The sequence below is a fragment of the Amphibalanus amphitrite genome, unplaced genomic scaffold (genome assembly GCF_019059575.1).
Source record: "Amphibalanus amphitrite isolate SeventyFive unplaced genomic scaffold, NRLGWU_Aamphi_draft 000204F_arrow, whole genome shotgun sequence".
In the NCBI taxonomy this organism is placed as follows: Eukaryota; Metazoa; Arthropoda; class Thecostraca; order Balanomorpha; family Balanidae; genus Amphibalanus; species Amphibalanus amphitrite.
Genome location: NW_024881699.1, coordinates 417,508 through 445,196, shown reverse-complemented (window position 1 = coordinate 445,196; position 27,689 = coordinate 417,508). Strand labels below are relative to the sequence as shown.

The 27,689-nt window shown below is 45.6% G+C and overlaps 3 protein-coding genes across 3 annotated transcripts in view; 2 read left to right on the top strand and 1 right to left on the bottom strand.

Annotated features, from left to right (window-relative positions):
- LOC122384967 (protein sidekick-2-like) overlaps nt 1-20,377 on the bottom strand; it is a 39,866-nt gene extending 19,489 nt beyond the window's left edge. Inside the window, exons 1-2 of the mRNA XM_043372836.1 lie at nt 20,313-20,377; nt 12,390-12,647 (exon numbers count right to left, since the gene is read on the bottom strand). Of these exons, the coding sequence (XP_043228771.1) occupies nt 12,390-12,459 (70 nt within the window). The 5' untranslated portion in view covers nt 12,460-12,647; nt 20,313-20,377. The remainder of the gene's footprint in view (nt 1-12,389; nt 12,648-20,312) is intronic.
- Nucleotides 1,602-5,553, top strand: LOC122384948 (major mite allergen Der p 23-like). Its single transcript, XM_043372804.1, has 3 exons — nt 1,602-1,744; nt 3,300-3,480; nt 5,300-5,553. Exons 1-3 carry the CDS (start codon nt 1,690-1,692, stop codon nt 5,310-5,312), a joined length of 249 nt encoding a protein of 82 aa, XP_043228739.1. The 5' UTR covers nt 1,602-1,689; the 3' UTR covers nt 5,313-5,553.
- On the top strand, nt 8,948-11,711 carry LOC122384947 (major mite allergen Der p 23-like). Its single transcript, XM_043372802.1, has 3 exons — nt 8,948-9,057; nt 10,756-10,948; nt 11,389-11,711. Exons 1-3 carry the CDS (start codon nt 8,997-8,999, stop codon nt 11,399-11,401), a joined length of 267 nt encoding a protein of 88 aa, XP_043228737.1. The 5' UTR covers nt 8,948-8,996; the 3' UTR covers nt 11,402-11,711.
- Nucleotides 20,378-27,689: the final 7,312 nt, after the last annotated feature.

Genomic DNA, 27,689 nt, shown 5'->3' with positions numbered 1-27,689 from the left:
CTAATATCTTGAAAACTAGTGAATATTTTTTTTTTTTCAGTGAAATTTGGTAGATATTCATTTTTGATCTTTCCAAACCAAGGGACATCACTTTTACGCCAATGCATTAACTTTTTTGAAAGTGGGAGGTTCCAAGTCACATATATCAAACTTCGGAGATATACAGGTTATGCATACCTACTGTTAGTGTTACCAATCACTGAAAGTTTCAAACGATTGCTCCGTCGGTGTAGCTGAACCAATGAACCTTGAACGACCTAGCTCCGAAGTTTTCACACCATGTGCGGAAAAGATATATGAACAAGTGTGCCAAAAATAGCGGCGCGTATAGCCGCCGGTTTTGAGATATTTGCGGAAGGTCTGAGGGAGGCGTAACCCCCTCCCCCTTCCCCCAGCACAGCGCGGTTAACAAAGCAGTTTCGATCTATGCAAATAGAGTTGGAGTTACAGGGGGTGTAGAAAACAGGTAGATTTTCTTACTATTGTCGGCTACCAGTAGTTTGTCGTAGTAGGTAGTTGACAATGAAAGACGCATGTGGGAAGACATGTGAAGACATAAATGACAAGCATCACCGCATGGACACTTTCATTGCTGAAATAAGCGACAACATATGCGAAGCAGCTGTGTTTGTTAAATTCAGCAGCCTCTTCTACATATGACACTGATTAAGAGCTTCATCACAGGGACAGCGGCGCTTCGTAAGCAGGACATTAGCAGCTGCTCACAAAGTCCGGCAGTGTGCATGTGTCTCGAAATGACCAGCGCAACATCAGCATGCTTTAGGGACGATACTGACTAGGAGCAGTCTATTTAAATGGAATGCTGAAGGAGCCCTATGTTACTTACATATTGATCATGATCACGCACCAATGCACCAGGGCGAGCTGCTGGTCCATAGTTCAATGGGAGCTGACAACATATACCTCACTCTTTATACGGCTACTCTAGGCGCAGTGACCACATCCGTTCTTTTGTCCAGATGATGCTTGTAGGATTGATAATACGAGTATACGATATCGTATACAGTTTAAAGACCACGCAGCGTTCCGACAGTTTACAGCTTGATGCCAAATGGATTTGTCGAACGAAATAGATAATGACATGTCTATTGCGGGGAAGTAATGTACGATAGTAATCTAGCAATATCAGTGAGATGACTTCTGCTTAACTGGCCAGAATAAGGTCGAAAATGATCAGCCAGGCTACAAATGATCGTGCCTCGTAGTCCTAACGTCATTTTTGGGGTGAGTACTGGTAGGAGGTGGAATCCCTCGGCTCATTTGAGACAGTCAAAGACGATTCACTTATCTTTCTGAACCTGGCGTCATCCATACATCTACATAGTTAAATAGCCACAGAAAGATAATTGAGGCTTTGCCAACACGAAAATATGACTTTCAAAACGATGCCAAATGCTCTGAGAAAACGATTATGTGGATAGCTGGACAGCATCTGGAGTCCCATAAACAACAGATTTTTTGTTGTCAACCGTCATGAGAACCCGGATGCTGCAGCCTGATGCAGATTGCAATGGTTGAGCACGTCGTCCGTGGGTGAATCGCAGGTGGCCAGACGCTAGTGGAGCACACACACATACAGACGGAGGGTATAAAGGATGATATCGCTGTGCCGTCGGCAGTGCGCCGGCCAGAACTGCAGCTCGCAGCGTCACCACACAAACTGCCAAAATGTGGAAGACTCTGCTCTTGGTGATTGGCGCCCTTTTCGTCTGTGTGGCCTCGGGTGCGTGGATTTTATGCCTTTACTTGAATTTAACATTCATGTGTTTTGTAGGGTGGCTTTGGATATTTGTTTTGCCTTTTGTTATGACGTCTTACAAGGCTTTAATCTATTTAGTACATCACAGACAATTACAATACAAAAACAATGTAATATTGTCTGTGAGAAAAACGAAATGTCTGACTCTTCTAACCTATTTAGTACAATTGCATCATTGGCTGCTGGCCTTTAGTCTAAATCAAGTGATAAGATGTTAACTGTTTTATTGCTTATTGTTTTATTGTTTTATTGCTTTTAAACAAAATCATAATAATAATACATGGTTCAATAGTATATATTTAATCGGACCGCCTTCTCGGTATACCAGGTATTATTCGGTGTCCTTAGCCATGAGGGCATTATTTTTGTCAAAATATTAACCGAACGAAGTGAGCCTAATATTTTCAAAAATAACACGAATGAAATGAGTGTCATTTTTCTATTTAATGCACGAGCCAGCGAGCGCATTAAATATAAACACCCTTGGCAAGGCACAATATAGTCGGATAGCCCGTGACGTCAGGTTCAGAAAGATAAGTGAATTAGAGATAGCCCTCCGATGCTGCAAAAATTACTCGTGCTATCAAGATTTAACCATACTTTTTTAACATGCGTGAACGGCGCAAAGTTGATATAATTGTAATTATTACATAGCCGCGTTCATCTACAGGTAAAGGCAACTTGCTATACGAGGAAAAGGCTTTACTGGTTGCTTGCCAAATGGCATAGCATGAGTCACGAGGTTGCTGTCAGCCGCATGTATATGTGTGCTTCTTTCTTGTAGGTAATTGTCACAGACGGAGGGTAAATTACCATCTTATAAATCATGTAAAAATTATTGATGCATAACATTGCTTCTTATTCTCATTGTATTCCAAATTACCATATCAAGCTGAATAATGAATATACTGAACTTCAAAGCTACCGTTTTCTTGAGCAGACGACCATATTCAAGGCATCATTACCGGTCTCATTAAGGTTAATTATCCGAGTTATGAGAACAGAATTCATCAGTCGCCAGCCTCGGCTGAAAGTGAGCGACATTTTGTATCAAGTATGCTTCTGATTCAGACCTTCTTCGTCTGTCAGAAATTACAAATGCAATTCAATTAAACGGCTGATTTTGCAACAACCAAAACATCAAAAGGAAAAAAATAGAATTTTTGACATGTCGTTTATCATGTTCGAATCTATCTAGTCTTTGCCATGCTTCGTTGAAAAAAAAACAAAAAACAAATGCAATTCAATGTCAAGCTAAACGATTAAATCGTCACACAACAACATAGCCAATTATGCAATAAACGCAATACGCAAACGCAAACGCAATAAACATGATGTCAAGACAAAGCATTCCCATCAACAACAAAAAATCCCATTGATTACATACATGTTGATCAAACGCATACCGCAAAAGAAGTTCTAAGAACAAAATGTAGGTACGCACTGGTAATAATGACATGTGTTCCACACACGCTCCATTCACCAATATAATGCATTTCACCCCTACTGTTTGTTTCAGGTGCCAAGATTTCGGCCACGTCACCGTTCCCCGACTTTGACTGTCCCTCCGAGTACGGCTGGTTCCCGGACCCCGACGACTGTCACAGCTTCTTCGAGTGCAACTACAACTACCCCTTCCACTTCACGTGCCCGGACGGCCTCGCCTGGAACGACGCCGCGCACCAGTGCGACCGCGACGAGTACGTTACAACGCAATCGGAGCACTTACCTCGCACAAGACTAGCCGGTCCCGACCCGCAGAAGCCGGTCCCGTAGCTCAGTCGGTAAAGCGTTGGACTCCGCGTGGTGAGAGCCGCGTCTCGTTTATAAAAGTCCCGGTTCGAGGCGCGACGAGCGCTCGGTGTTCATGAGCCTCCTGATAAGTATGAATACGGTTCGTGGCAGGCCGTAGCCAGCCAAAGTCAGTGAGGGGACCGGCCGTTCGCGGCTATGTGCGTACGTTAAACTTCGGCATGGTGTGTCAAAAGTGGAAATAGCCGCCCAGCTTTAGTTCGCCAGCCTTGTCAATAGATGGCAGTACCACAATATGGGCAGCGGATAGTGCAATTGACGTCAAATTTTCGTTATCTGCTAAGAATTGAATGGTGGATCTTTTCATGCAAGAATCAAGTAAATCGGTCCACAACTTTTCTAGCAACAGAGATATGAAGTCAAACACCCTGCCAGACGGCGGCGCGGCGGCCGGCGGCGGCCGTCACGCGCCGCCTGGGAGACTGGCGGCGCTGAACGGTTCCGACTTGGCACTGCACTAAAACCTGTTAACTGCTTGGAATAGTTATTATAACAAAATTTTCATTCAAGTGAGGAATAACCAAGGGCAGGAAGTGTGTATGCTTGTGTGCGTACTGTGTAAGCCAAGAAACTGCATTAGCAGATACTCGCTAATATTAGATCCAGCCAAGTCCAAACGCATTCAAGGGGATGTGTTCCTGATGGGTCAACAATATTTATCGTTCGAGGGCGGATACAGTTTTAACAATACAAAAAATATTTTTGCACAGCTCTATTCCTTGAATAATTCTCTTCAACGCCTCATTCCTAGTTAAGCGAATTAGCCCACCCTGGTTGAATAAATAAGGCGATTTCGCCACAAGGTCGCGGAAAACCGACCGAAAACGGCCGCGCTCAACGTTAATTTGGGCATGCAGACTCTTAAAAACTCGCATTGGGCGGGTAGGGTTTCCAAGGTATTGGCTCCAAAACACCGTATTCGGCTCCCGAATACGTCCAAGTGACCCGCCTCGTTCCTAGTTAAGCTCTAATTAGATCAAGTGACTCATAAGGAGCGAAAAAGCGACAAAAAGCATGCATTCCCCTATGGCGGCGGGCTGCCGGGTTGCCAGACGGCGCACCGGCTATTTCCACTTTTGACACACCATGGACTCTAAATTCTACCACAGACCCGGCATTGTGCGATCGGAAGGTAGAGGGCAGGGCCAGCACAACAAGCTCCACTTAGCGGGAGCTCTGTCCTTATGAATCCTCCCATTCAAGAGGTTCGGACCTGGTTCGGACTAAATTTATAAAAAGACAAATGTGAAAAAAAATGTTTTCATTAAAATTCGATGATTTATTTATTAGCAATCATTCTTTATGTTTTGTTACGTTTAAATTTTGTCGGACTGACTTTTATTTGCAAAATGCCAATGATCGATACACTATGTACACAGATCGATGCATCAACCCGCACAATGATAATTTTTGTTTTCAGATAAAACGTAAAATAATCCTTTACAACTTTAAAACAGCAGTATCTACAATAATATAATGGCCGAGTATCTCATTTTCAATTACTTTTATCAATATGCTCCTCGCCGGAGTATTGGGTAACAATGCCGTAGAAAAGCTTTGGAATAACATGATTAATTTTCCACCCGTCCTTGCCCTCACTGACTTTGGTTGAGGCAAGACACTCAGGTCACCCGCTGTCAACATGACTATTGACTATCTTCCAACGTGTTTGCTCTCTGACTTGCTTCCGCTTTCTTTTCCCGACAGCTCTTGCAAATGAGATCAGGACAAGACCATGAAAGACCCGACGCCGGAAGTATTGCCTACAATGTATGATGCCTTTGCAGAGGCCACCAGCTCCTGGGACGATCGGAGGCAAGAGACTGCGCCAGCATTCAGATCGATGGAGATCGTGTTTTGAACACATTGTTGGAGTTATAAGTGATATAACAGCTTTATAAATAAATTCTTTGAAAGAAATGATGGAGTAAAATCACCAAAATACACGGAACATATCACAAGCATGAGGTAAAATGTTTCAGAAAGTATGAGCCCAAACAAGAGCCCAAACAATAAAAAAGTAAAGCATTATTAAATAAAAAGCGATAATATGTCACGGACTAGCAAGATAGTGATCATAATTAGCCATGTGGTGCGACTGAGTCCGTCATATCAGTCGAGAGCTCAGCAGCCACCAAGGTGCCACCAGGCACCGGCAGGCACCAGCGGTCTCGTGACATAGTGGTGCCGTTAGACACCCAGAAATCTCCCAACAGGGACATGGACAATGGGTAATATTCCATGCAGTTCGTCTGCCACAGCAAAAAGATAAAAAAAAACTAAAACAAATCACTCACGCCTGAAGGCAGATGGGATAATGGCCGTTTTCACGACGGGCTATCTGACGAATGCATCGAATTTGGCCACTAATATGTGCCTAAGCTCTTTTAGAACAAAATCTTCATATCATGAATTTATTTCAGTGTTTTAATCGAAAACTTTGTCTGATAATTTGAATAATGAGGTTAAGTATCTGTGCAACCCAAACCAACAACTTTTAAGAAACACAAAGAACCTAATACGACCAAATCTACACCAAATCTGCACCAAACCTGCATCAATAGTGCACCACATGGCCGTCGTGAGAACGGCTGATATTCGTTACGAGAATGATACCGCGGTTTCCCACTTAGCAGGGTGCATCCCGAAAACAATGTTTATCCACGAAAATTTATATAAAACGCTCCGGAATCCATCCATTTCATTTTCACAATGCTATCTCAAGGAAGTGAGAAGTAAATGGCGTAATTGGGAGCAAAATTGGATCAGTTCCCGTCGCTACAGGTGCACTTCAAAGAAGTGACCAAGAACGCTTAAAACCGCGATGTTGCGCTCGTAGGAAGAATTTAACGACCACAACTAAGTTTTTTCTTCTGAAGATAAGCCTGCACCCTATGCTTCAGAGAAACAGCAAGCGAAAACGACACATCAATTGTGCTTTGCAGCAGTGCGTCACTGTTCTTCAGCGCCTGGCGTGCTTGAATTGCTTTGCATTACTTGGTTGTCGATGCATTACTTGAGCGTTCTGGCCATATGTTTCCATACAGAGTTTCCGTTTTTTTCCTTAACACAAATAATTTTTACTTCATTCATCCTCGGCATTGCTATTAACAAGCTTAACTAAAACTCCCATCTCCGATGAACATTGCAGTATTTGTGGACACCCATTTTGGTTCCATAATCCATAGGCTTTTTGCGCAGCTTGCATGAAATCGTCAACCGGGTCAAATATAGGTGCTATAGGTGAGATGAGGGCTGTACATACATTGGTTGGAATTTGATCATACATTATCTAGAGACGAGCTTTTATAACATGCAAAAAAAGAAACACATACACACACCAACCAAACTTCACCTTGGAATAGCACACAGATGCTTAACCCGCGCGGGGCTGGGGTCTCCAGCCGAACGCGCGGGGCTGGGGGGGGGGGGTTAAATTTTACCCCCCCTGTTATCTCCCGAACTAACGGTCCGATTTGGAAAATTCAAACGCCAATCGAAAGCTCTCATCACGAACTACTAAAAACATGTACTTAATTTAAAGTTTGAGGTCAAGGTCAAGGTCAGGTCAAGGGTACAAATTGCAAGTTTCTACAGTATCGGCCTTGCACCGTAGTTGCCGAAGAATGGAGTCATGGACTGAGACTCATCGCCCAAAACGTGTTCTTAGGCTACCAAGACAATATTCGTTGCATACAATATCATTCAGAGGTCAAGGTCAAGGTCAGGTCAGGTCAGGTCAGGTCACCAAAAAACAAAATATAGAAAAGGCATGTGCGACACATGTTTTATGGGTCATTTTACTCATAGAATTCAATAGGCACACTCCAGGCGCGGATACAAGGGGGGGGGGCCATGGGGGCCATGCCCCCCCCCCTTGGCCGATTTTTTTTTCAAAAATAAAATAAAAAGTTAAAAAGTTAAAAAGCTGAAAAGGGGGCCTCCTGAAAATAAAGTGGCCGAAATCCGATGAGTTTTTTTTTTAACCTACCCACTTAGTTATTTCTTAGAAGACTAGCTGAGAAGACTTCTTTGTTAGAAGATTGGTAAAGCTTTTCATAACTTGGAGGTCTCTTATACTCACAGAGATGACCACTTTTACAGGGCCTCCTAACCTGCACAGAGGGCCTCCAAGCCTGCACAGATGTTGAGATGTTGCCTGAACAGCTAGATAAGCTCAATAGACGCAGTTTTTTTTTGGGGGGCCAACAAGTGGGAAGATGGGGCCTCCAACAGGTGGGATTATGGGGGGGCCTCCTGGTTTCTAATGGCCCCTCCCTTGGAGATTTTCTGGATCCGCCCCTGGCACACTCAATAAGTGATATGGACCACTTCTGGATGAATTTCAGGTCAAGGTCAGGTCAAGGTCAGGTCAAGTGAGGTCAAATTTTGAAGTTAGTTGTTAAGGCCTAAAAAGGTGTCTATCTGATGCAGTTTTTCACGGCGAATCGAATGGTGCTATTTTTGTTTCCGTACGAGGTCTAGAACTTCCAAAAAAGTCATTTTTCAAAAATTTTGTGTGTCGTGACGTCATAAAATTTTGAATAACTCCCACATTTTTGAACCGATTCTTCTAAAATTTGGTATGTAGGTGCACATAGACCACTTCTCTGACATATATTCCGGTTTTTCGATAGACTCAAAATTTTGGATTTTATAATGATTTTCCTAAAAAAGTCAGTTTTTTGAAAAAAATTTAGGGCAAAATCCAAAATTTTCAAAAAACCGAGATAGCCATTTGATAGACAAAGTAAAATTACGTATAACCTATTTTGTTACGTCTTGATTCCTTTAAAAATGAAGATGTTAGCGGCGTTTGAACTTTTACCGTTTTTGAGGCGAAAATGACGAACATGACGTCACTAAAACGTCAATTTCTCAAAAATTTTCCGACGGATTTCGCTCAAATTTTCAGGGAACGTGTCAAATTGATGTAAAAAAAAGGTACTGAAAGTTTGGCGGCGCTGCGCGCCGCCGTTTTTGAGATATCGCAAAAATTCGCGAGGGGGGTAAAATTTACCCCCCCCCAGCCCCGCGCGGGTTAAGACAGCAACATGATGCAAATGAGGCAATAATTTTCTTTTCAAAATCAAATAGCGAACATAATCGATAGTAAACCATTGGTGTCAGCCGCTGGCCAAATTCTCTTGCACACCACAGCCATGCATTTATCGCCCCACTCGGGGTGAAAAAGTCTGTGGCGCGGGAACCGTTTCCTAATGTTTCCCACGGTAGCTGGGCAGACAGCGGTGCGTTTCCTAGAGCCGATGTACGCACAGGGGGTGCGTCCGGCCGGCGGGCGGGGCGGGGGGAGGGGGAGCGATATATTGGCCGCCGGCCCAGAGACCTCCTCAGTGGTCTCACAGTGGTGGTCAGACGACAGAGCGGTATCCACGACTACACGATGGCGGCGAGACGGGCTCTCCTTGTGTGCGCGCTGCTGGCGATCGTCAGCTCCAGCCTCGGTACGGAATACACAGACGGATTGTGTACGGAATACAAAGACGGATTGTGTACGGGATTCACAGACGGAGTGTGTACGGGATTCACAGACACGGACCTCGCCGGCATTGTATTGTGACGGAGATTTTACCATTTAACAGGCAGCCGTATACTGCTACATTCATTGCAGGCAGTATACGAACGACTCTAACTATAAGAGCACTGGAATCTACAGTGAGGCCATGGAAGACCAAGGGCAGCCCACAGATGCCCGGATGGGCTGCCCTTGGTTTGGCAGTGCAGGGAGTGGAATGGAGATCCAATATTCGCGATCAGTGTGGCCCATCTTGGGGAATGTCTCTCGGTTCCCTCCCTCTTTTTTAACCCGCCTGAGCCGCCAGTGTAAAAGCAAACCGCAAATCCGCCAGTTTCATTGAAGGATTTCAATGCTGGCTTCAGCTTTCCATTTCCCAATCTCTGCCCAAGACGTTAGCATTCTTTTCAAGATAGGCATCTGAAATTGATCATATTAATGGCGCGCACATGCAGCAGACAAGGTCTTGCAGTCACTTTTTCAGTAATATAATTCATTCTTTAATGTTTCGAATTGTAATAGGACTTAGGAGTGGAAAGCCTTGACATTGCAACAGCACACAACAAACCTATTTTAGTATTACCTGAAACATTCCGTGCAACAAAGCAGCCACAAATGTGCTAGTAGATGATAAATTTGTTCCAAAGGCTGGTTGTGCCTCGCACTTCATAAATTGTTTGATTATTATGATCAATGCAGGTGGCGGCAGCCTTGTCGACAATCAATTGCTTTCAGTGTTGTTTTGTCATTTGTAGACATGGTACCTATTAGTAGGTAGCGGGCAAAACAAAAAGCTAAAAGACGATAACCCGTAATAGCTTATGTATGTATATGTATGTATGTATATTATGTATGTATATATGTATATTATGTATGTATGTACATCCTGAGTTACTATCCTGAGTGATTTTGACGAAATAAGTTTTCTTGTTGACCTTGTCTCACTTTTGAGGGACAAGTGTATTTTTGTGTTGAAAATGAGATAGACGAATAAAATTGCTACTGTCTCATCCAATTACTTATAAAACTTTGGCTTATCGTTGCGTCTTATGTTCGCTGATTTGAAAGAAAGAGAGGGTTTGACCCATAAAGTTTACATTTTACAGCCGTATAAGAAAGCGTTCCGGTACTTTTGATGTCATTTTGGGCAAAATTGTAGCAGCCAATTTGGCTTCTAAGGTAGCTGGAGAGCAGAATCAAATAAATTTCGCATCCTATCGTGTATCTAATTGCCTGTACCGTGCAGTTCCCGAATCGTGAGCTCCGCAAATGTCAGCTAAGCATTTTTTATAGCTAATCGTTACGAGGCCAAAAAGTCTAAAGAAGTTTGTAGCTGATCCTTCAGGCGATGAAGCGTTTAGTCGTCATTCTATGCACTACAATAGCTCATCACATTTTCAAGCTGGTTACCATTAAAGTTACCCAGAAAATACACACACGCAGAATGAAACAATTTAGTTGACACGACTCTGCCTTGTCGCACTGGCATGGTATCTAAAAACTTGACCGCAACAAAACTAGCTTTTATGAATGTGCACTCTTGTCAGGATTACGATGCGGTGTTTCGGAGCAGACACACCTTCGTATCACCCCTCCATTGACACCAGATCTGGTCACCGCTCCTCAGGCTCTCAGTTCGGCTCTGTGGATGGGACGACCACCGAGCCTCCGTCGTTCCAATGCAACTCCGAGTACGGCCTGTTTCCCGACCCGGACAACTGCCACGCATTCTACGAGTGCAACGAGTTCATCCCGTTCCACTTTGACTGTCCGGACAACCTGGCCTGGAACGACGCCGCGCACATGTGCGACTACGACCCGTGAGTACTAACCGTGGCTACAAAGACAGCTTACAGACAGCAGATTATAATGTAAAGAGTAGGTGTGGATGTCAGTTTCGTAGTAAGTAACAAATGGATCTTACAAATGTTTCGATTGATAGCAAAGGAAATTGGCCGAGTTGATGTAGACATCTGTACCAAAATTATCCATCTACTTGTAAATAAACATATTTTCCGATCAAGAGAAAATGCATAACCTAGCTTTATAACAAGCTGGCCTTGTGGCCAAAAAAAAAGCTGGCCAATTTTATGTTCTTCTTCGGAGAGGCGCTTTAATTTAAGCGATGCTTTTGCGCCGATCCCTTATTTGCTCTGTACATTTATTTGATCCTTGTTTACTAAAATACACTGGAATTGTGGACAAATAGCCGACGATGTCATTTCTATTTAGGTCTGAACAAATTCATGTGTTCTTTCAGGACTTGCAAGTAGATGACTGAAAACGAAGAACGGAAGATCGCCTGACTTTACTGGATCATCAGCAACTTTTGTGCGAATGACACACAGCCGTCGCCTGCTTTAAACGGCTTTGGGTATAGCGGCTGACGCTGAATTGTCAGCTCGCGTATTAATAGCTCCGTGAGGCAGAACGGCTGTTTCTTAGAGTCAGACGATATTATTGTGAAAATAAGCGGTTTTTGTGCTGAAGAGCCTTTTGAAAACCCAAAGTTTCAGCGTGATAAAGGCAGGCATGTAACTACGACGACGACATAATAAACTTTTACATATATCGATACGTTTATCTAAGCACTATGATCGGTTGTGAAAGTTGACGGCTTTCCCAGTCACTTTGCGAGGCAGTTGAATCGATTGAAAGGTGACACGACATTGTGTCGATTGAAAGGACGAACGTCGCGGGCTGTGTAAAAAGCAGCGAAGCGCCCAGCCGTGGCTCGAATGCGAATGGGCTCGCCAAATGCTCGACAGTCCCCAGAGTGTTTCGTGTCAATCCGACGGAGACGCGGCAAATAAAACTGCCGAATGTGGTCTCGTAAAATAACACCTTACAGAACAGAGGATGAATAAATGTAGGGGTGGGGGATAAGTAGGACGAAGAGTAGGAGGTTAGGTGAGTGTGCGTAGACGCAAGGTGTGAAATCTGCGAGTTCAGATCTGACGCAAGCTCCATAGACACCATCCTAATTCCCAAGCACCATTGCCACGCAACCTATTCAGGTTAGTCGGCACTTGCACGATCGAAAACATACTCAGAACGGCCACTGCTACCACTTAGCGTTAAATATACATTTTCAAGAAAACGGATCAAATCATGTCACATGTTCCGTTGGCTAATATTGCGCAATTGTGTTTAGGAAATGTACGATTAACACGTTATGTAGTTAATGTACGTCAGCCAAGCTGACCACTGTTCATGCCTTTCCTTGGCTCGTTTCTTAGGAATTTAGCGAAAGGAACTTACCTAATACGAATCCGGTTGTGATGTGCCTGGTTACGAAGATGACGAGCACACATAGCAGTTTGTCCATCATTGCTGGTCTCCAGCGGTCGTCAGACACAATCCGCCTTTGGACGCCAAACAGCCCTTCGAAGACTTGAGCGACGGTCACGGCGCGGGTGGGCGCTGCAGACGCAACACCATGTGACAGCTGGCTGTCTTCAGATGCCGTCACACCTGGATAACGTCACACCGCCGGCCGACCGGCCCGGTCGAGATGGCCTGGGGGCAGCGACACGAGCCGTGCATGAATAAAGACGAGAGGCAAGAAGAACGGCGAATACTCCTATTGCAGCGTGAATGAATAATACATTATGAATTCCTTTATGAGATTAACTTGTTGTTGCACACTTTTCTCATTTCATTAGCTGTTCACATTTGTTGCACACTTTCGTGACGGATTTTTTTTTTGTCAGCAATGTTCATATCTTACTGCTGCTGAGCTGCAGAGCACCGTGCAATTCTAATTTAGCAATTAAAATAAGGATAGGGATTTTAATAATGATCTTAAGAATAAAACTCTTCATCATTTTGACAATGATTTAAAGATTCTAATAGCAATTAAATCTTCGCAATTAGGTTCAATTGCAAAGAAATTATACATACCATTATAACAACATGTAACATTATAATCGTTTTCTGTTCCACATCAACATTGAACTGTAACGCTTGCGCCATAAATGTATGAACAATTAATATAATTTCCGGTCCAAGCGCTCAATATTAAGCAGCCCTGTGGGCAAGTATGTGTGCGAAATTTCACCGTTCATTCTATCAAAATAAATGGTCTGTTCGAATGCTGCTTTCGTCGTCTGCTAAACATCACGAAGCGATAAATCATCAATCCACTCGTCAAACAGACTCCTCTGTGGATGACTTCAGTCTGCATGGACAGCGCTAATTTCATTAAATGAGCCACTCGTAACTACACCGGTGTCAACAAACCAACAGTAAATCGTGGTATAGCTCCTTAATTTCACCAGTTCTCTGTGTTCGATGCGCTGCAGTCACTATTATCGCTGTCGAGTGCCAACCTTATCACCCTGCAGCCCGGTCCCGCGACCCCGGTGTGGCTGGGACTCGACTCCGAGTCAAGCGAGACGACACAAATGATGGTAAGGTGGCTCTGAGTTCTGACCCTAGCGGCGACCATCATCCACAGCACTTACCCAGGCGGGCATCAACAGAGAGAGATAGAGAGCGAGAGAAAGAGAGAGAGAGAGAGAGAGAGAGAGAGAGAGAGAGAGAGAGAGAGAGAGAGAGAGAGAGAGAGAGAGAGAGAGAGAGAGAGAGAGAGAGAGAGAGAGAGAGAGAGAGGTGAGGTGAGGTGAGGTGAGGTGAGGTCAGGTCAGGTCAGATTCGTGCGTCCACAGCGCACCCCACATGGTCCGACATCGCAGCTGTGGCAATCGCACCCCAATGGGAAAGACACGCTAATGCAACTCGCGCAACTGGCCGTCCCATTTTTCTTTCAGCCGCGGACCGAGCCGAGCCACAACAGCGGTCTGCGGTATACGGCCACTCTGCGGTCCACCCGGCCCAGGACACACAATGCAACACTTACAGGCACCTGAAGACTGCACCACGACGAGCGCTATTGTTAGCACCAGCTGCACCACATGGTGGCGATCTGCCTGCCCGGCGGCTGGTGCCGGGACGCACTGAGTGTCTGCCGGTCACCGCCGGTCGCTAAATACTGGTGACCTCCGGCTCCCCTGGGGGCTACACCAGTCACACTGGCGACATGTCGGCGACAGTTCTGACTGGCACTGCGTCACGAGCTGTGCGGAATAACTGCCTGATCATCCAATACCAGCAACGACTTGTCCGAAAAGGTCAGTTTATGCCGAAAACAAGGTGTATATTCATATGGTTAAACACATCGATAATGTCTGGCGCCAGTGGCTGGAATGTGTACGGAGTGGGTTGTGCGCATCCGCTCGGCTGCATTCTTCGCGGGTCAGCTAGCCGGCAAGAGCGTAGCCTGCTTCGAGTCAGCGCTCAGATAAACTAGTGATGTCAATTACGGAAAATCGGAATACCGATACCAAACCAAATACCAACCAAAACCACGGGAAAATGCCAAAACCGAACCAACTTGGGAACATGAGGGAAATACCAACTTTTTACCGATTTTTTAGCCTCTTATACATTAGTGGGGGTTCATGATACCAACAAAATACCAAACACATAAGGATTGAAATACCAAATACCAAGTTGGTATCGGTTTGGTATCGGTATACCAAAAAGTCGGTATCCGATTTACATCTCTAATGCCTACCTACCTACTTTCAGCGCAATCGGCCCAGTAGTTGCCGAGATATTGCAACTATTGCAAAACTGACACCTCTTCGTTTTGCACGTGGCACGTGCATAAGGGGTCACCCACATGCATCGGGAATAGTCCAACACTTGGTAGAAGGGATGAAGCTACTCTACAAAAATTACCGCGTGTAAATCGGTCAAGTGGTTGCTGAGATATAAGCTTCGCAAAAGCGTCCGCACGGTCAGAAATTTCCGTCAATATAAGGAATGACTCCGCTCGCTTCACTCGCTCCGTAATTATGTCACTTGGTGCTTCTTTGTTTGGTGTGCTTATCCATGGGTCAGGTCAAATGAGGTCAACTGAGTTCAAATGACGTTTGTGCCAATAACTTGTCACTTAATAAAGATAGGTAGGGGAAGCCGGGGGAAGCCCGGCATAGTAAGCTCTTTTTCATTTTTATTACATACCATACGTGCTGTATAAAATGTTGATATCCTGCTAGCTAGCTAATTTCATTGGCCGTGTTTTCCCAAAAATTCAGTTTCGTGGAATAAGTATAAGGTTGAGAAAATCGAGTTTTAAAAAAGTGTTGATTTTTCTGGGGTAAGCCCGGCATAGGGGTAACGCCGGCCACCTCCCCAGCGCTTTACAACGAGTTGATGAAACCATTATGTGTTTTTTAGATATTAACGGAAAGTGAAATGTTAAGGTACTGATTAGCTCTGGACATCTTAGAGTTTATGTCACTACTGGTATTTTAGCTAGCGTCTACTACATATACAGTACAGGTCGATGAAAATCGTGATGCAAAATTGACAAAAAATGTGTATTTCAAAATTCCTTAAAATTTATTTTTCTTTTTACCGCATATTGCATATCATTCGACTCGGCTGATGAAGAAGAACACAACAATACCATTTTTGAAGCTCTAGCTTCATTGTCTGTCGCGTTATCTGCAAAAACGTAGTTTGACCCTAGTTGACCTTAAGTGACATGACTGGCTTTGTCTATGATAACATGTTTATTTTCGAAATTCATCTTTGATCTAGGTGTAAACCAAACCTGCTCAGTACCTATTAGCTCATGGAAAACAGTGGTTTAGTGGCATTGCTCTCGGGTGGGGGTAAGCATGGCCACTCGCCCGGGGTTACCCCAATGTGCTAATTTTTATTTTAGAACAGCGATATTCGAAAAAAATGTCATACTTTAGCCAGCCTGCCTCGTCACCCCTCACTACAAACACTTAAACGGTCCTTACATAGCATTCGTATAAGTATTAGTACTGTATGGTATAACATTAACAGTGCAAGATATCTCACTTTTTAGCTAAAAACCCTTAAAATATCATTTTTGCGCTATAACTTTAACAATATGCAATTTTTGTCAGCCTTAACATTTTGCTGGCGTTACCTTAGCTGCCACGCTGAAAGGACAAACAGTTGAGCATTTTATTGTGAATAATTTAGCCGGAAACGGGGTGGCCGGGCTTCCCCCGCGCCCGGGCTTCCCCCGGCTTCCCCTACACTTTTCAAAATGGTATCATTCTGTTCCTCTTCAAAAGCCGAGTCGAATGATATGCAACATTGAGCATTTCGGCCATTCGTAAGACTTAAGTTGTACTTAAGATGTGCTTAACTTTTTAAGTACACTTAAGCAAGCAAAAAAGTATATCATTCGACGCGCCTTGACGTGCTGAGTTCACTGGTGCTTGCTCTATCTTAATTAGATCAAAAGTTATAAGCGAAAAACTTTTGACCTGTTTTTAGCGAAATTTTTACATTCATGCCCCCAAACCCTCCCCTAAATATTGACCTAGAGCAACCAAATTTGCACAGGGGTGAGAACCCCAGAGGGCCCACCTACCTACCAAATTTGGTGTTTCTAGGTGCCATAGGAGCCAATCGCGAAGGGGGTCACATCGACCCCCTCCCCCCAGGCCGTGTTATGAAAAATGCCCTGCCAGGGCGAGGGTTAAAATTATGTCACTTGTTTTTTCTTTGCAGATGAGGAGAACAATACCTCAATCAAAACGTGTCAAAAGACGTCTCTGACCCCAGCGCTCGGTCATTCTGCGTGCTACCTATGCCGCAGTCTGGCTCTGCCGCGGAGATGCCGTCAGCCGTGGTAGGCTGGCCCGCCGTACACTAGTGTGTTGCGGTACAGTCTACCCGCCAGTGCACCGCTCGGACGACGAACGGCGCGGACTGCTCAATGCTCATCATCCTATACAAACAAACGATAAACGAATGTTTTATAAATGCATGTTTTAAGTTCCTAGGGAGCATAGAAAATAAAACCGTTACTAGAACTGCGTTCACTGACCCACGCCAGTCCGGACATTCCTTTTACAAATAGCCGTGCGTCCAGTTAAACACTCCATAAATCCAACTGTATTACGGCTAGCGCAGAGCGGGCACGTATTTCAGGCTGCCGACCTGCCTCTCAGCGGCGCTCTGGGATGCTTGGCCGACGAGTCCTGTTCCGAGTAACTCACCGGCCTGCAGCCATTCTGCTATCAAGCTCACGATTCATAGCCCCAATCCGGCAAACTGGTGTGGCCCGATAACACGGCACTGTAACTGCCGCGTGGCGGCCTGTTAGTGGAGTGCCCGGCTGCACGGGCGGAGACTGTCCTGTCACATTCGGACCACACCGGACAGCGCGTCCCACCCGGCCCAGCCGACTCGCCGGCCCAGGGGCGTGTGTCGGGGCCGTGAGAAACCGGAGGACCCTCTGAGCGCTTGGCCGAGACCCTGACCCTTCTGGGGTCTTACCTAATTTCAAGGGCCTTCTATTCAGTGTTGGATGAGTGATGTTGTTTAGTAGTCAGTGGATATCTAACTATTCCAGGTACAGGCGGGGCCCGCTGCGCCGATTACGGGTGCCGCCGCGCCGGTCCGCTGGGGCAGTGCAGGGTCACCCTCGAACCACGCCGAATGGCGCACCCCACCCTCGGCCAAACCAACTCAATGATTACATGATGGCCATCCACTTGGACCTCGCCCATTTGTAATCCGCTTCAAAAGGGGATATATCAGCCTAATGGCATCGGGCCGGTTAGTGGTAGTTTCGTTCCGACTGCCGGACGTAACTGACTCGAGTGGGACATAGGACAACCATTTGGATGCATTTCCGATTAAGCCGCGTCCACGATATGACAGAGACCTTTGCTACTTGATTAAATGTGGTCATGTCGGCGCGGCGATGCCCACTCAGTGTTACTTTAATTGGCTGCTTTATGCAACCATAACAACAGGTGCGATATAGTGACGAGGGCGCCCGATTTCCAAGCAACATACAAGACAGAAACGACGTTAACTATGCTTATGAGCTACTATCAGGTTCATCGCAACAAAATTGGACTATGCTTTGCATAAAGATCACCCGTGAACCGGGCGCGGGCAAGGTCGGGTGGTGGTCGCTGGGTCCGTACAGTGTCATTCGCAACAAGCACCAAAAAGCGTGGCAAGCGGGACCACAGCCACCAATTCATCCATTTGGACTGATTTTTTTTTATATTAGTTATGGATTCTGGAAGGAATTTTCCATCGGCAAAATATAAGATATTTAGGCAACAGTTCACGATTCAGCTCTACCTAGCGCAGTACTAAATATGCAACGCTAAGCCAAACGTCAAATCTCTCACGCAGCACTTTAACCCTCGCCCTGGCAGGGGGGGGGGTCGATGCGACCCCCCCTAAGGTTTTTTGAAGATAGCGTAAAAACGGCGGCGCGCAGCGCCGCCAAATTTGGCACAGCCTATGGGGCAACCTTTTTACATATGACCTGAAAATTTCAGGTCCGGGTGACCTTGGGTCAGGTCACCAGGTCAGAAAAACCGGTACAAGGTCATGGTCAAATTTCAATTTTCTTTTTGCACCTCTCCAACTCACAGTTTTTGACTGATTTCCTTCAAACTTTCAGGATGTGCTAAGTTCACCGAGTTGTATAACATATAGTCCGGCTTTTTTGAGGTCACTGACCTGAGGTCAGTTAGAGGTCATTACGTCGTAATGTTAAGCCTATGGGAAAATATTAAATTCGGAAAATACTGGAGATATCCGCTTCGTTCTATCATTTTTGTGCTTTGAAACCACGGTACTTAACAGCAGGTCACTTGGTGCTTCTTTGTTTGGTGTACTTATCCATGGGTCAGGTCAAATGAGGTCAACTGAGGTCAAATGACGTTTTTGCCAATAACTTGGCACATAATGACGCTAGAGCTTAAAAAATGGTACCATTGTGTTCCTGGTGATCAGCCGAATCGAAAGATATGCGATATGATGCAATTTGGTTAACTTGAACTTAATTTATTAATTTAAGTTTACTTAAAATTTAAGAAAAACTTTAAGTACACTTAAGCAAGTTAAAAAGTATATCATTCGACGCGCCTTGACGTGCTGAGTTCACTGGTGCTTTTCTTTTTTCTCTATCTTAATTAGATCAAAAGTTATAAGCGAAAAACTTTCGACCTGTTTTTAGCGAAATTTTTACATTTATACCCCCCAAAACCCCCCTAAATATTGACCTAGAGCGACCAAATTTGCACAGGGGCGAGAACTCCAGGGGGCCCACCTACCTACCAAATTTGGTGTTTCTAGGTGCCATAGGAGCCAATCGCGAGGGGGGGGGGTCGCATCGACCCCCCCCCTGCCAGGCCGTGTTATGAAAAATGCCCTGCCAGGGCGAGGGTTAAAGTTTAAATCATCAAATAAGGGTTATGTCACATTGACAAAATCACGCAAGATATTGAATATGCAGCTGGTGATTTCAATTTACCTAGTCCTAGGCCACCATCACACAGATGACAGAACCATAATTCATAAATCAAAATCCTCCGCCATTTCGACCCTTCTCTTATCGTCATAATAGGCAAACGTCCTTCCCCAGATTTTACAACAGATGATTACAACGAAGATAGGCTCGCTTGCTTGCCTCGCTCACCTATAGGTGGAGAATTGTGCCGAACTGTGGGTGCTCGGGCTCAGCCGATCCACAGCCGCCCTAGCGGTGACCTCGACCCGCGCCGTTCGTCGTGGCTCCAAAGCCAAGCCGGCGCGGAATTGGGAGCGGTCGAGCCCCCATAGTCCAGCAAAATTATCCATCTATGTCGCTCACCCGCTCGTGAATGATGACGGGTACCGACTAATTATTTATTCAAGTCGTCATGCTTTCCATTCTGAGTTTACAGTCTTCCGCGGTCCCTTCTTTCGTTCCCACAGCCTGCATTACGATCTGAACAACTCGAGCCCATAACAGCCTCATAACAGTCCCACGATCTTATAACCCGTATGCACCACCTAACACGTAACTAAAAATCATCTTGTAAGGAATATTTTACGTCTGAATTCATAATTAACCATATAGCTCCACCATTCATTAGGTAGTTATCAGTCTTAACCTCATCAATTACCAGCCAGCTCTCCCACATTAACTAGAGTACATCCCTATTCTGTCTCACCAGTCAAGCCCTCACATATTTCCCAAGTCCAAACCTCCCATATTACCCCCAGTTCAGCCCTCAGCCCCTAACCTGTCCCTTCATTTCAGCTATTCTCCTAGTATAGCCATTACCGCTGTCTCGCCAGTCCAACCTTCCCAAATCGTCAGTCCGCCCTCACCTGCCCTCCAGTCCAGCTCTCACGCCCGCGTGCCGCCGACGCGGGCCGCCACGTGTCGCACCTCCCGCCGGCGCCGGCACCGGTCGACTGACGACCGTCGGAGCCGACGGGACCGCTCACAACGGTCGTCGCTGCGCCGCCGCCGCCGCCGCCTCGGGCAACAGGCCGACGCGACGGTGCCGATACAGCCCCGGCGGTCGGTCGCGACCGGGGCGGCTCCGCATGTCGGGGCATCAGGTGACGACGAGATCGGCCGGCCGGCGACTCGAGCTGGCTCAGATGCTTAAGGTGTAATCCGTTGGTGAAGTGACATTCTTAGGTTGTGCATGCTTCTTAAATTGAGCTTCTGGTGTTATTACGACTGCGACGTAGTACGTTCCTTAGAAAACGCGACTTGCTTAATTGTAGAAATATTTATTTTGATTAACCTCGCAAAATGAGCCCAAAGCTATACAGTCAAGATTGTCAAAGAAAGCCGGTTTGGCGTCATATCATTAATCATTGCATTTACACGGCAGAGACTCGCAATTCAGGCTGATTCATTGTGTGTTTTGGCTTTCGTTGTGAGCTGATCAGCGATTTTTAACGCAGCTGCAAAATACTGGAGCGGGATATGAGGAAAGTTTGGCGGTCCTTAGGGTGCGCTGCGCTCCACCTTAGTGAACAATAAAACGACTCCGAGCAGTGGGCTAATTAATTTAACTGCCGCAAATAACAGCTCTCTCTGGACTTGGATTCGGTAATGAATCAACGACTATAAAACAGGCACCTGGTCCCGCTAATTTCCGTGGCGAGTTAGCGCTTGAACCAGGCAAACAAGCAGCTTTTAGAGGCGCAGAGGATGCGTCCATTGTCAGTGAGGACTGAACGTGCAGGTAGGCAGGTAGGCACCCTAATAGTATGCACGCAGTAAGCCTTTTAGTAGTCAGGTTATCCCTTTGAGATAGTCGTGTAGTAATCTTGAGGTAATCATGTAGTCCATCTTATGACAGTAATGTATGTAGTCATCGTTTAGATCTACATAGTCACGATTAGATACGTGCATCCTGCATTTTTCGGACTAATCTCAGGCAGCTTTTGCCAAATTGTCAGGGAACTCAGATTTGTTTTTCAATAGAAAACACAATTCTAAAGAATAGTGTTTTAACTATTGACAACAAACCTTCGGTTACGATCAATCAACACATGTTGTTAACATGTGTCGGACATATATCCGAACCCAATAAAAAAAAAAAAACTTCAAACATGGCTCCAGTGAGCAGTTCAGTCGCTGAGACTGAGCGGAAAACCGGATGATGTTTCAGTTTCACCAGCATTGAGACAGAATGCACAGTAGGGTAGACCGGGGCAAGTCGCCCCGCCGAGGTAAAACGCCTCACCGATGTTTCTCGGAACTGGCAGAGTTCTGGGGAAACATCCTCTCTTCTATAAAACGTGTACTATATGATCATTATATGAGCAGACTGGAAAGAAATTGTGATGACTCTTTCGGGAGATATAGCCAAAAATGTGTTTTTTGAGTGATTTTTATGTTTTGTGGTCATATTATGCATCATGGCGTTCTTTTATGGTCCACATCAGGCTCACGACTTTTATGTATTTTGAACAACTATTGTCTAACGCTTATCATGCCGGGTTGGTCCGTGGTAAATTATGTCTTGCTGGAGTGCAAGGCGTTGTTCTCTGACCGAACTACGTGATGGGGTAAAACGCCCCAGTAGGTCGCGGGGCAAAAAGCCCCATGGGGCGTTTTACCTCATGTGTTGTTCGGGCTACCCACTTTCTAATGTTCGGTAGCTGGCGAACAGTAAGTTTCTATGCCATTATGTGTATTTTTCTCAGCAACTGGATGGCAAATGAAGTATTTTGTAAACATTTGCATTGCAATAATTTATTATTTGGTCTTATGAGGCAGGTGAAAAACCTGCTCATACAATAGTGTCATAGCTGAACACCTGACAGGATGGAATGTGCTAACTTCAGTGCCGTGCCTCCAGAGGTCTAACGGACCTCTCACATAAGATTTAGCCAACTACCATGTTAAATCTTTAATCTAAAGTATGGGGCTACTTGCCCCAGGCAGTGGGGCGTTTTGCCCTGGGGTTGGGGCAAAATGCCCCATTTGCAGTTGCTTCACAAATCACTTCCTAGCTTGGAGTCCGATCATAAGTGAATGAATTTGAGGGGTGCAATTTAAAGTAAAATGTCCAAAGAACGCATTGAGCAAAAATTTGGCCTTCCAGCTAATGTAGGACAAAATTTATGTAGCAAAATAAATTATCTGGGGCGTCTTGCCCCAGGCTACCCTATACACACAACGCACAGTGTTGTATGTGTTCGCACATTTCTAAACAGTAAACACGTATTGATTATTAGGTGAATCAGTATCGATTTGGGAAATTATGCTCCTATGTAAACAACCCCACTTGGACTAAAAGGTACTGGATATGGACTAATTTTAAAAACAAAATGTATCATCATCTTTTCCCATACCTGCTACATTGCATGATTACATCGAGACATCCAGGCATTTAAACGGCACGTGCACTGTACCACACTTTTCAAAGTTTAATGCAATGCTTTAATATTACCAGCCGCAGGGGGGGTCCGTCCCTTTACCGGGCCATAGGAGGAAAATTGCTACCAAATGCTGCCAATGTGACGTCACTGGGATGGTCGAAAGCTGATTGGTCGCTGAGATTCAGGCGATGCTGTCAATTCTGGCGCACCGGCGCAGTGTTTTCCAGCCGTTGCGTGTATTGTTATACGGAGTTTGAATATTATTTATTTGATAATAATATCACTTTTTATGCGTTTGAAGATCGGAAAAGCATGCACATAAGTGGCATTCACACACTTGTCGTCTCAGAGATCATGAAGAATGACCAGCTTCAGCAGTTCAGCTCAGGTATTCAATTAATTCAACTGTATAAGCATGAGTATCATAGGCAGATCAGCCCCGTTTCAGTTCAACCCGGTTTAACCTTTTTTGTCATTTTTGGCTTTCAAAGGGAGCATGATAAACTCATATTAAGTTGTAAAATGCCTTAGCATTTTAATGAGAAGGAGAATGGAGATGGAATAGTTGTAAATTGTTTCGGAAGTGGCTAGCTTCTATAAATATTAATGCTTTGTGAAAATAACTTATTTGTCAAATTAAATAGTATAAAATAACAAATCAATCTATGCTTACCTCCCAGACTGGAAAAAAATTCACACACTGTCAGATGCGTCAGGGCCCAGGGGCTTTCGAGTTTCGGGTCTCAAAATTCAGCGCAAGTGATTTCTCACCAAAATTTTGGCACATCTTTTGTGCAAAGTTGAAGCTCATTGTTATTTCTTTTCAATATTAGTTGCCAGATTTTATAATTGTATCTAAACTTTCAAATTTTGGATGCAAATTTTGAATTTAAAAGGATTTCTGACATGCTTATTGTTGAAAATCCCATTCTTGTTTATGTAAATGTTATGTAATTGACATTTGCTAACTAAACAAGCTCATCCTTGTCTAATGTCTATATATTGGTTTCTATTTATACCACCTGTGCTACTACTAATTTCTATTTGTTGAGACTATTTACCTAATGCATTTGCTTCATATGATTTTACACGCAGACGCACCTGTGCATGGAACAGTAATGCCAGACCCAAATTCAAAATATTAATGGAAAATTGTGTTATTTGCTTGTTTCACCTGAATTCTGAGTCAGGCCTGCAATGAATACATAAATATGAAATAGGTACATGTTTTGAGGCTTCATATCAGCACATAGAAAAGGCAATCGAAGAAAAGGCACCTTTGGGCATTGATTATTTTTGCTTGCCATCGCCTAGTCAATTTTTTCATGTTGTATTCTGTTAATAAACTTGGTAATGTGTTTTGCAGGTCCGGGGCTGGTCCTCTGGCGTGCAGGACGGCGAGGAGTGGCTACCTGCACATAACAACACAATGACTGGCACCGAGCTGAGGGTATAAAATCACATCATATCGACTTCAGCATCTGTCTCCCAGCTTTGGAGACGTCGCCCGACTCCCGAGTCCCTGAGTGGCGAGCGCCAGTTTCCGAAAGGAAGTTGAGGAAGGCGACCCGAAAGCACCCGCTGGGCTGCCGACACTCCTGCGCTGCCAGCAGGGCGTGCTGCGCAGTAAAGCCTCGCTGCGTGGTCTGTACGACATCCGACACCGGCACCCAGACGTGCAGTTTCTGATGACATCCCACCTCAACCAGGGCTGCCCCGAGAATCTGCTAGTGCTGACTGCCTGCTGCTGAGGCCGACCTGCCGGACCTGTCGCCGCCCTGGTGAGCCTGAGCCGCCCTGGGACCTGCTGCCACCCCAGCGGGCCTGCCGCCGCGTCTACGCTGCCGCCCTGGTGAAACAGGTCCGTCGTCGCCCTGCCGGACCTGTCGCCGCCCTGGTAACCCTGCTGCCGACCTGTCGCACTTGCCACCGCCCTGGTGAATCTGCTGCCGACCTGCCTGACCTGTCGCTGCCGTGGTGAACCTGTTACTGACTTGCCGGACCTTTCTCGCCGCCTTGACGAGCTTGGGGAGTCTGTGCTGAGGTGCCACCGCTCTGTTTCACGTGTTATGTTGCCCGGTTCCTGGCTGTCGCGGAGTCAATCGGCACATTGTGTTTGAAGAGGCGACATCTTGTACAACTTTCCGACAGTTCGGAGCATTTTATTGTACCTACTCAAGTCGCAAGAGATTAGGCTTGTGCCTTATTTGTCCTCTACCAATCTGTCCAATATGTTTTTTTTATAACTACGATTTATGGTATGACATAAACCGGTATATTGTGTACGCATTTGGTTCGTTCCAGTCAGAAGTTTGGAATGTGTACATATACTTGTGTTACCTACGGTACAATTTCGGTTTGTGCAGTTCACACAACCTCTCTTAATTATGGGGCGAAATAGACGCAAAACCAGGGCTGCGGAGTCGGAGTCAGGGTCGACAGTTCTGACCGGACTCGGAGTCGATTTTGGAAACCGAGTCGGAGTATGGGTCACCGAAAATCCATCGGCTCCGCCAGGGCTGCGGAGTCGATGGATTTTCGGCGACTCCGACTCCGACTCCGACTCCGACTCCGGCTTTAAAAAACCAGCTCCGACTCCGACTCCGACTCCGGGCAGAATTGTCGACTCCGACCGACTCCAACTCTCGACTCCGACTCTGCAGACCTAGCAGGGCTGCGGAGTCGACATATTTTCGGTGACTCCGACTCCGGCTCGGGTTTCTAAAATCGACTCCGACTCCGACTCCGCAGCCCTGGCCGCTCCGCAGATCTGGCAGGGCTGCGGAGTCGGAGTTAGAGTCGGTAGGAGTTGATTACCCAGCCCGGAGTCGGAGTCGGAGTTGGTTTTTGGAAGTCGCGGTTGGAGTCAGAGTCACCAGAAATCCATTGACTCCGAAGCCTCGCGCAAAACTATGGCGATTTTCATCTACGAGAGGGCCGCCGATGTGCTGGCCGGATCACCGGCGGGGCGTACGTTGGCTCGGTCCGATCCCAATAATGTGGCCAAATCTTTGGTTCGAGTAACAGCTGGTCCTGATTTGCTTCACTGAGGAAACATCACACCGTTCTGCCTTGCATCGGACATCAAAACTGCACTAAAATCCGCTGAAAACGTATTTAAACGTCCGTCCTCCATAATGGCTACGGACGGCGGCCGGCGAGTTACCATCCCAGTGACGTCACTCGGGCCCGGTAGGGGGACGGTAAAAAAAAGCCTGATGACCATACCTGGTTATATGGCCTTGACCAGCCGTGTGGTTCAAGGGGTGTGGGTAAACACGTTGAACCACACGGCTGCTGACGTCACTATCATATAGTTGTGAGCTTTTTGGCAGGTATGGGAAACAGCTTCCAGCCCTAAGGCCGGGAATTCAATAAATGTCACCTCGCTTTTTTTCAGCAAAATCACCTCGGGCCTAACGGCCCTCGGAGTTTTCGCTAAAAAACCTCGGTGACATTTATTGAATCATCCCGGCCCCGGGCAGGAATATATTCTCCCACCCGCATCTTGATGGGAAAACGAGCCCTTCCTTCGCCGTTTCAAATAAGTTCTCTTTTATGTATTTCCATCAAACTGTGTGCATTATTCCTTCAATCAGTTTCACACACTTTAACGAGAACAATCGCCAAATTCACTGTGAAATTATCAGCTTGATTGGTATCTGAAAACTTGTCTAATGAGATGGTTTTCTAACAACGCTCTAGTTTTCTTTCGATACGCCCACAAATTTACTCAAGAGCTTGCTACTGTTTATGAGCGAGACCAATTCATACTTTCTGTATAAGGATTAGCTGATATTGGAACACTTTGCTCGATGAGACCGGCATTTTCCTGTAAACGGACTTGGCCGCGTCCCGAGGAGTTCAGATTGCGTGTCGGCTTCTCGAGAAGCGACTTAGTGACCCAAGTTTGGCTCTGCATCGAGGCCGATTTTCATTAGAACTTCTTCCCGCCCCATCGACGCGACTGTTTCCAATATCTGGCGCCAAGTTTTCTCCAGGGCCTCCCTCCATCTCATCAAGGCTGTTAAGCACACTTAAAAATGTTGCAATTGATGTATTTTGCAGCAACCAAATAGGCCATTTGGTAGTTAGAACCCAATGTACAACTGTCACAGGAGCAGAAATTTATGTGACTTTTGTAGTTACTTACACGAATAACGGTACTTGAAGTCTTGAACGTACCATGCAACCATCACTTGAGATCCATTGCTGTTTATACACATTACACATATCCCCACAAACACTATCACGGTTGGGGAAAACAAGTAAAAAAACACACAACGGCGCACCATGACCGTAAGAACACTCATACATGAGGCATCAATACTTCTAGACATCAGCTGGAACACGGACTGATCCAAATCCGTCTGAGTTACGAATCGTCCAACAGACAGGTCTCAGCTGGCCCTGTTTAGACACACCTTACCGAGGCCCAAGTCATAGACCTGTCAGAAGCCGTCCTTACCAGGGACACTAGCATCCACCACAACACGCTGCAGTATGAATTCTAGCGTCGGTCGGGACACACCCTGGCATCAACAGGCAGCAGCAATGACACACAATGGGATACAAACCAAAAGCGCCCGCGCGTCCTCGGACAAACCAGAGCCACGACACAGGCAAGTCGCGGCCTGTTGATTAGTCGGAAGTATACGGAGACTTACACCAGTGAACGGTGTCGTAGGTAGAAAACCGATCTGGTCCGCCCTTCCACGGGCCACGTGCCACGTCCCGATCGTAAAGCCACGTACCAAGACACAATGTCCCAAAATTTGTCTATTTGGGTGGGAAACGACATCCAAATGAAATTCATTTTCCACTCTCACCACCATTTTTAAGAACAATTTTCCAATC

Excerpts from the sequence above, each read along its gene's own strand:
- LOC122384948 (XM_043372804.1), top strand. The coding sequence starts at position 1,690 with ATGTGGAAGACTCTGCTCTTGGTGATTGGCGCCCTTTTCGTCTGTGTG. Across the intron at positions 1,745-3,299 it reads TTTCGTCTGTGTGGCCTCGG|GTGCCAAGATTTCGGCCACG; the intron begins GTGCGTGGATTT and ends TGTTTGTTTCAG.
- LOC122384947 (XM_043372802.1), top strand. The coding sequence starts at position 8,997 with ATGGCGGCGAGACGGGCTCTCCTTGTGTGCGCGCTGCTGGCGATCGTC. Across the intron at positions 9,058-10,755 it reads GATCGTCAGCTCCAGCCTCG|GCTCTCAGTTCGGCTCTGTG; the intron begins GTACGGAATACA and ends ACCGCTCCTCAG.